The 9140-nt window shown below is 36.5% G+C and overlaps 1 protein-coding gene across 3 annotated transcripts in view; it reads left to right on the forward strand.

Annotated features, from left to right (window-relative positions):
- CNOT6L (CCR4-NOT transcription complex subunit 6 like) overlaps positions 1 to 9140 on the forward strand; it is an 89180-nt gene that overhangs the window by 42330 nt on the left and 37710 nt on the right. Inside the window, exons 2-4 of one of the 3 annotated variants that reach the window (XM_006151471.3) lie at positions 1932 to 2053; positions 4542 to 4728; positions 7405 to 7490. In XM_006151471.3, coding sequence (XP_006151533.2) covers positions 1932 to 2053; positions 4542 to 4728; positions 7405 to 7490 — 395 coding nt within the window. Of the gene's footprint in view, positions 1 to 1929; positions 2054 to 4541; positions 4729 to 7404; positions 7491 to 9140 lie in introns of those variants that run through there. The other 2 variants (XM_027773069.1, XM_027773070.1) reach the window with 2 other exon arrangements.

Raw genomic sequence — 9140 nt, forward strand, 5'->3', positions numbered from 1 at the left:
GGGGGCGTGAGCCCCCCGGGCCGTTGGGCGGGCGCCCCGCGGCTTCCGCCGCCGCCCCCGACTTAGGAATAACTTTATGAAATTCTTGGGGGCCAGCAGGTGGCTGTTAAGGGCAATGGACTCCCACATGGTCGAGCATGGTTCACGTCCTGGACCTGATGGCTTGCTTTCTCACTTTCTTTCTCTCTCTCCCCCTCTGGTCAGATTACAATAAATAAAGTAAGTTAAATAATTTTTAAAAAATAAGTTTTTAAAATTCTTTATGCTGGGAACCAGCAGTTAGCACAATGGCTATGTCACTGGACTCCCACGTAGTCGACCGTGGTTCGTGTCCCGGACCCGGTGGCTTAAAACTCACGCCGGGCGCATGTGCGTGCGTGCCCAAGATCCCGAGTGGAGAATGGAGGAGAAGGGATTGCGGCGTGACCATCCCCCCCTGGGGGGTGATTTCTCGCTTTCTGTCTCTATGTCTCTCTCTGTCTGTCTGGCGAGCGCATGTGCCCTACAGTAAAAAAATCTCTCTCTCAAAAAAAATTCTTTATGCTGTAGCAGACTCTGGTGATGGATATTAAAGCTTTTTTACTTTCAGGATACTTCAGATGGAGACTAAGAAGGAGATAATCAGATTCTTTCTCCAATACCGAGGGTTATTCTCAGCAATTTTGCTTAGCCTCTGAGGACTATATAAGTGGCAAGTAACAATGGCAGGTTCAAAGCAGCTTGTGTAGTTAGTAGAGCAATGTAGAGTATTTTTCAGTGTTGAAATGAGTCTGAAGGCTGGGTAATTGTGCTCTACTGGTACAACTTGGTGGCTGTAGTATTCTCTCTCAGCCTGAATCCTAAATGAAGACTATTAATTGTGCTGAATTACAGACATAAAATGCCCTTAAATTTAGGGTGGTGAGACAGAAGCTGTGGCTTAACACCATAGCCACGTTGGTGTGTACACATAATGTTAAAAAGCTTGAACCTCACAGTCAGCATATGAGATCCAGTCCTGTAACTACCATGCCACCTGGCATGGCAGTGGTTATTTCAGCAGTGCTGTGAAGAAAACTACGTAATACTAGTTTCGATTATGGTGGCCATGTAATTCATCCCAGTTGAATACTCCTCAGAGTGATAATTATTACCTCAGAATAATGTATATAAACTAGAAGTGGCCTAGACAAACCTCAATGTGTGACCTCTCTAATTCAGGGGCTCTTGATTGCAAGTAACAGAAAACACAGCTCAAGCTAACTTGGACAATAAGGGAAATATTTTGTCCTGTGTGTCTGAAAAGGCAAGTATTTAGGACTGCTACAGGTGTGAATCATTGAGACTGTGGCTTCGTTTGTCTATTTTGTAGGCTGCCTTCTGTGGTTGAATTCACTTGCAGTTGTTCAATGTCTGCCAGCAGTAACCTAGGCTATTCTTCATTTATGACCAGCAGGAGAGAGAAGCCTGCTTCTCCCATAAACACAGTTTGAGTCTTGAGGCTTTGTGATTATTAGATACTTCTGAACTGTAATCTCTATGGCTAAGGGAATGTTATGTGCTGATTGTCTTAGGCATGGGATATCTAAATATTACGGAAGCCGAGGATAGAATTACTCAATTCTCTTAGACTAGTCAGAGTCCAGCCAGGAAACTGGTCATAAGGTCAGTCAGTCTAAGAAAGCAATGAAGCAAAATAAAGGGGGAAAAGATTAGAAAGTAACCTTATGTTCACTGCAAGGTTTAGTGTGGTTTCTTATTTGCATTTTCCCTTAAGCATCTATTAATGAGTTTGTGTAAGAGCCTAGCATACTGCAGATGTGTTTTCCATCAAGTGAGAATTTATAGTCTAAAATGCTTACCCTAGTAACGGGAGGAAGAAAGAAAACTTAGCAATGCTATTTTCTCTGTAAGATTATAATTGTTTCTTTTTCGTATTTTTTTTTTTTTAGACTAATAGGGATGCCAAAGGAAAAATATGATCCTCCAGATCCTCGCAGAATTTATACCATCATGTCAGCAGAGGAGGTAGCCAATGGGAAAAAGTCTCACTGGGCAGAATTAGAAATCTCGGGTGAGTAGCAATTTCAGACATTTAATCTGCATATAGTCATAATAATAAACAAGGTTGGAGTATTGTTATTACTTTGTTGTACATTTTTAATTAGGTGGGCTAATTGAAAAGCTACAAGAGGCAAAGGTACTATTTTCTAATCTATGACTAACTATCTTTGGTCCCACCTTTTTTTTTAAAGAATTATTTTATTTATTTATTATTATTTCGCATGAGTTTTGCCAGAGAAAGACAGAGAGAGGGAAAGTGAGAAAGCAAGCCACCAGGTCTGTGACTCGAACTGTGGTCAGTCTTGTGGGAATTCCAGCATCTTAACCACCACGCCACCTGCCGGCCCAGTCCCACCTTTTCTTTTGAGGTTGAGAGCAAGAACTGGCATCTGAAATTAAGGATTTGGGGAGTTCAGTTTCTAAAGTAATGATATATAGATTTGTTTTGGTTACTTCAGAGTAATTATTTTTGCAAATTGAAATCTTTCCAGTGTTGGCAAAGAAAGAAACCTTGTAGCTGTTTGCTTATTCTAACGAATATGTGATAACTACATTATAAGGCCTTCATATATGTTTAGAATTTGATAAAATAGAATATGATTCCTAAAAACTCAATCCCCTGTCTAATAAATGAGAAAAACATCAGACAAACTCAAACTGAAGGTTATATTACACAATTCCTACCAGTAATTCTCAAAATTATCAAGGTTGTGATAAAGATATAGGAATTGTCAAAAACCAGAGGAGACTAAGGAAATATGATTACTAAATGTACAGTAGTACCCTGAATTGGATCCTGGAATAAAAAATTATAAAAACTGGTGAAATCTAGATAAAATCTGGAGGTAATAGTAATGCACTAACATTGGCTTCCTGGTTTTGAGAAATGTACCATGGTGTAATGTAAAATTCTACTATTATAGGGACTCTCAGTGTTAGCTTGGTAACTTTTCTCTAAATCTAAAGTAAATTTCTTAAAAGAATGTAAGAATAGACTTTTTCTTTTATGAACTGGCATGAGACAGATTATATATAGAGTGTAAGTTTTTCTCCAGTATGCTTTCATTTTGAAGAGTGAAACCACCTACATTGTACTGTCAATAATAAGAATTACTTGTGCACTTAGCTAAAGGGTAACTGGGTAGATGGGTAGGTGATTTGCAGTTAAAATAATGAATATAAGCAAATCCTATTAAGTTTTAGCCAGGGTTTCTCAACCCTGTTTCTCAATAGTACTGACATTGGGCCAGATAATTCTTTGCAGTAGGGAGCAATTATGTGTATCATAGGATGTTCAGTAGCATCCTGGATCTGTCTACTAGATACCAATAGCACCCCTTTAGTCTAACAACCAAAAATGCCTATAGACATAGAAAGTTCTTTGGGAGCAAAATTGCTTCTGGTTTAACAACTTAATTAAACCTTGGGTAATGTTGAAGTAAGTTTCTCTCTTACCCAGAGCCTTTTCATTTGAAAACTTCATTTTCTGTTAAAATGCAAAGTTCTAGTGACCATTTCAGGTCTGAATGTAGACAGCAGGAAAGTACCTGTGCTAGATAGAGCCCTGGACAGAGGGTGAAAGTATGAGTGTACTGCTCAGTAGCTACATTGAAAAGAAATATTTCCCTTTTGAGATTTTGTGCCTTTTCTACTCTGCTGCCCCTCTAATCAAAATTTATTGTTAGGAAAATGATATGTACTTAAAATACTACTTTTATAAAGTTTATAGAAGATATTGATCAAAGTTTTATATAATTAATGCTATAAGTGAGATAAGATAATATTCCATTTTATGGAAGCTAAGGCTAGATGATTTGCTCAGACTTACATGGCAAAACAAATAAATGATAAAACCAGAAGACTGAATCAGGTCTCACTTTTTCTAGTATATGTTCCACCATTGCTGTCAGATGCTGACTGATTTGATAGAGCTCTGAATGTGTGACTATTAAGTGTATGTTGCAGATTTTTTAATCTAGAATTGTTACTCTAACACTGTAATGTAAAAAATTTAGGGAAGATATTTCCTTTAGGTGGAAAATTGTTTTTCTAGTGGCTAATAAATATCAAGTTGGTGGTAAATCATAGTCATTTACTTTTGTCTGTTTAAAGTTCATACTCTAATCTAGGGTCCTAGATATGAATAAAACTTGTACTGTTAATTTTCATGCAGTACGTGAAAAAATTCATGACTATTCTGCTGCAAAAGTTGAATTTATCCTATGCTCTCTGCTGGAGACCTGAATCTAAGTATCTCCATTTGCCATGTCTGATTTAATACGTGGAAGGTCCACAAGAAAGAGTGGTTGTCAGGTGAAGGTGGTATGAAATTAAAGGTGGGCTTGATGTGTTTAGAGGCAATAAAGTTATTTCGAATATGAAAGTAAAATGATAAAGATACAATATCTGTATATTTGCAGGCTCTTCAACCACTTTTTCATCTTTGCAGTTCAGTCTTACATTGGCCTAGAATTTTATGCTTCAATTTTGCCTTTTAGGTAGAGTGCGGAGCTTAAGTACATCACTTTGGTCATTGACACACTTGACAGCACTGCACCTAAATGACAATTACCTTAGTCGCATTCCACCTGATATTGCCAAGCTTCATAATCTGGTTTACCTGGATCTGTCATCCAATAAACTCAGAAGTTTACCAGCAGAACTAGGAAACATGGTGTCTCTCAGGTGAGAAAATACAGACATGACTGACAATGTAAAATTTTATCAAATAAAATTATGAGATGTTACTCATTTTATAGTAGGATCTCTGTAAGTATGTGAAGATCAAATGGTAAAAAGTTTCTTTTTTCGAGAGATTTTTGCTATAGGATGTGTGTGCTCACCAGAGAGACAGACAGAAAGCAAGAAATCACCCCCCCACCCCTGGGGGGATGGCCATGCCACAGTACCTTCTCCTCCAGTCATCTCTTGGAATTTTGGGCACTGACACGCTTAGGCCTGGCGGGAGTTTTAAGGCACCAGGTCTGGGACTCAAACCGTGGTTGACTATGTGGGAGTTCAGCAACATAACCATTACACCATCTGCTGGTCCCCAAATGGTAAAAACTTTCTAAGTATAGTGCTTGAACTGGCCTCCATTGAATGTTTCTTTCTCTAAAGTGGGAGGTTTCTCTACTTATGTAAACATTTTTTTCTTTGACAGACTTAAAGTAAGGTGGGATTAAAATAGTTTCACTTTAGGCTCACTTCTAATAAAACTATTAGAAATAATACAGAAAATATGACTTTTTGCTTATAAGTAAAACTTACAGTAACATATCTCTACTATTTAAGACAAAGTCTATTTATATTTTATATTACAGTTCCTTAAGGAAACTTTTAGACCTGATGAAATGAATTTATTTCTAGTCCTTCAGCATTCTCTAAAAATTTCTTCAGGGGACTGGCATGTGGTATAATGATTATGGTGCTGGACTCCCACATAAGTCAACCATGGTTTGAGTCTGGACCTGGTGGCATAAAACTGATGCTAGGAATGTGTGTGTACCTAAAATCCTGAGAGGAGAATGGAGAAGAAGGGATTACAGGGTGGCCATCTTCCCCAGGGAGCAGGGGGAGGTGATTTCTCACTGTCTGTCTCTCTGTCTGGCAAGTGCATGCACCCTGTAACAAAAATCTCAAAAAACAAACAAACAAAACAAATTAAAAAAAAAACTTCATAGGAGAAATTTTATAGGAATTGAGGGATTTTGTATGTATGTTCCCAATGAAACAGAATTGTTTTTCTATTTTATTTAGGTGCAAGTAATAATTTTCAAAAGTTGCTATCATATTTAAAAATTCTAAACATATTTTTAAAAATATCTTGTTCTCGGGGCCAGCAGATGATGTGATTGAGGTGCTGGACTCTCATATGGCTAACCACCATTCAAGTGCTAGACCTGGTGACTTGTTTTCTCACTTTCTGTCTCTGTCTCTCTCCCCCCCTCCCCAGTCAAATTAAAAAATAATAATAAATAAAATTAAATAAAATAATTCTTTGAAAATTATATCTTGTTTTTTTTTACTATCCCTTATTAAATTATTTTGTTTTGAATCAAAATGCTATTTATTATTTCTGTAGTCTACTCAAACTTACAGTCAGAAACTTAGAGCTTATTGGGGCAAGCAGGTGGCGTGGTGGTTAAGGTGTTATATTCCCACATGACTGATTGCGGTTTGAGTCCTGGCAAAGACTTTAAAAAGATAAATAAAGCTTAGAACTTATCTGTGCTATTCTAGTTCATACTATCTTGTGCTTTATTATTTAATTTATTAAGTTAGTTAGTTTTAAATAATTATTTTATTTAACTATTTATTTATTTAAATTCAACCAGAGAGAGAAAGAGATAGGGAGAAGGAAAGTGAGAAAGCAAGCCACCAGGTCTGGGACTAGAACCATAGTTGGCCATGTGGGAGTCCAGTGCCCTTAACCACCTTGCCACCTGCTGACCTCCTTATTTATTTTTTTAAGTTTTTTTTTTTTTTTTTTTTTTTTTTGAGTGTATGTGCTCACCAGAGAGAGATAAGAGGTTGGAGGAGAGAGAGGGAGAGAAAGAGGGAAGGTGAGAAATCACCTTGAGCGGATGGTCATGCCGCTATCCCTTGTCCTCCTTCCTCCTCTTGGGATTTTGGGCATTCATACACACGCACCTGGTGTGATTTAAGCCCTCAGGTCTGTGACTTGATCCATGAAGTCAGCCATGTGGAACCTAGGTACCTCAATCTCCACTCCTCCTGCCAGCCACCCAAACATTTATTTTAACACCTACATTGTATGTCAGTGATCATCCATCATAACTTTTTGTCTTCATATTTTCTATTTAATTACCTTTTATGTTGTTGATAAACTGCCTTGCTTCTCTTTATTAGTTTCATTTGTTTTTATAGTATTTCAATATTAGAGTTGTAATCAGTTATAAAACAGTGATGCAAGTGATTAGCTACTAATTATAGCTCAGTCTTAAAGTTTGTGGAAAAAAAATTGCTGTTTTCTCTAAATTAGGCTAAAAGAGATCTGTTGTCTTTGTATTCTAAGGGTTGCTGTCACTTTGATTTGAATCTGATAAGCATTTTGACTGAGAGATGAAAAGGGATAGATTTAGCCTGAGAATAATATGCAATTACTGTGTCTGACTTGAACCTGTGCTCGTGAATATGTACATGTTAGGAACACCCTGAACAGTTGCGGCAGTTACGCATTGGTAGTACTTTATATTGCACAGCATTTCTGTGAGCCTGTAGAAATGTGTCTTGGCTGTAAACATCACTCATAATATGTTAGAAGGAAAGTTAAGAGTGGGAAATGTAGATGATGATAAAATTTGATACGTTAAAACTTTCTTTTCTTTTTTTAAACAGGGAATTGCTTTTAAATAACAATCTGTTACGGGTTTTGCCTTATGAACTTGGTCGGCTCTTCCAGCTACAAACTCTAGGTTTGAAAGGTGAGTCATTTAAAAAAACAAAACGATAGTCTTCACACTCAATATTGAGGTCTCCTGAGCCTTTTAAAGGCCATTTGGATTACAATATTTGTCAGATTTTATTGTATCAATAGTATGATTTTGTGAATGTGACTCTCAGGATTTGGGGCACACATGCACATGCGCCTGGTGTTAAGTTTCAAGCTGTCAGGTCCAGGACTCAGACTTTAGTTCACCACATGGGAGTCCAGTGATGTACCCAATACTCAGTCTGCTGGTCCCTACTTCAATCTTCATTTTTAAGATTGTTCCTTCTATCTTTTATGATATTTCTTTTCTCTCCTTTTTTTAAGTTGGACATAGGATTTTTTAATTTTTAGATTTGCTTATTTTCAAATATAAGCATTTACGGCTGTAAGTCTGTTTGGCTACTTTTTCATCATATCCATAATTTCTATATGAAATATTTTCATTGTTGTTTGAGTCTAAGTACTTTTAATACAGGCTTTCATTGATCCATAATTTTTTTTTTTTAAACCATACAGTATGTCTTTTTTTTTTTTTTTTTAAGAATTGTTTTATTTATTTATTTTTTAATTTGATCAGAGAGGGACACAGTGAGAGAGCACGCGTGAGATAGGAAGGGAAAGTGAGAAAGCAAGCTGCCAGGCACACACATACATGCATGAGAGAGAGAGAGAGAGAGAGAGAGAGAGAGAGGGAAGGAGACAGGAAAAAGAGAGAAAGCATCACCCCACAGGGCTTGCCTGTGCTGCACCCTTTTTCCTCCAGTCCTAGGCATGTGGCATGAACTGCTGGTACATAAGCCACTGAGGTCATATAGAGGCTTATCAGTTTTATTGCTTCTTTTTCAAAGTGTTACCTTTTGTATTTAGTAATACTCTATTGTTTTTCTGTGTTAAATTAATTGATTTCTATTCTTTATTCCTTTTGCTTGCATTCTGTTTTTTTCTTTTTAAAATTCTGAATATAGAAGTTATATCATGATTTTTTAATCTTTTTTAACTAAACATTTAATGCCGTCAGTTTTCCTCCAAAACCTGATTTATCTATATTGCCCAATTTTTTGTAATGTGTTTACATTTTTAATTAAAACACTTTTAAATTCTCTTGTGATTTCCTCTTTGACCAAAACATTATTTAGAAGTGTATTGTTTTATTTCAGAATATTTGAGAACTTTCCAGGTAGTCGTCTGTTGTTGGTTTCTAATTTTATTTTGTTATGTTCAGACACAAGGCTTTATATGATTTCATTTCCTTTAAATGTATTTCATTTTGTTTTCTTGCCCAAAATATAATTTCCCTTGGCAAATGTTCATGTGCACTTAGAATATGTATCTTCCTGTTTTTGAGTGGACTGTTAATATTATAGTATATAAATACTAGTTTTGTGAAATTAGTTTACAGTACTCCAATCTTCAATCTTTACTAATTTTTTTGGTCTACATTTTCTGTCAGTAACCAAGAGAGGAGTGCTTGAAGTTCTCCCATACAATTCTTATAGCTCTTTGGAGGCACTGCTTCACTGTATTCTAGTTTATTTTGTTGCTGTGGAATCTTATTGTCATTCTCTTTTTTAAAATCTCATGTTTACTCTTTTTTTTAAGAATTATTTTATTCATCTTACATTTTTCCTCCCTCCCTCTTTCC

Source organism: Tupaia chinensis, unplaced genomic scaffold (genome assembly GCF_000334495.1).
Source record: "Tupaia chinensis unplaced genomic scaffold, TupChi_1.0 Scaffold000318_1, whole genome shotgun sequence".
Classification (NCBI taxonomy): Eukaryota; Metazoa; Chordata; class Mammalia; order Scandentia; family Tupaiidae; genus Tupaia; species Tupaia belangeri.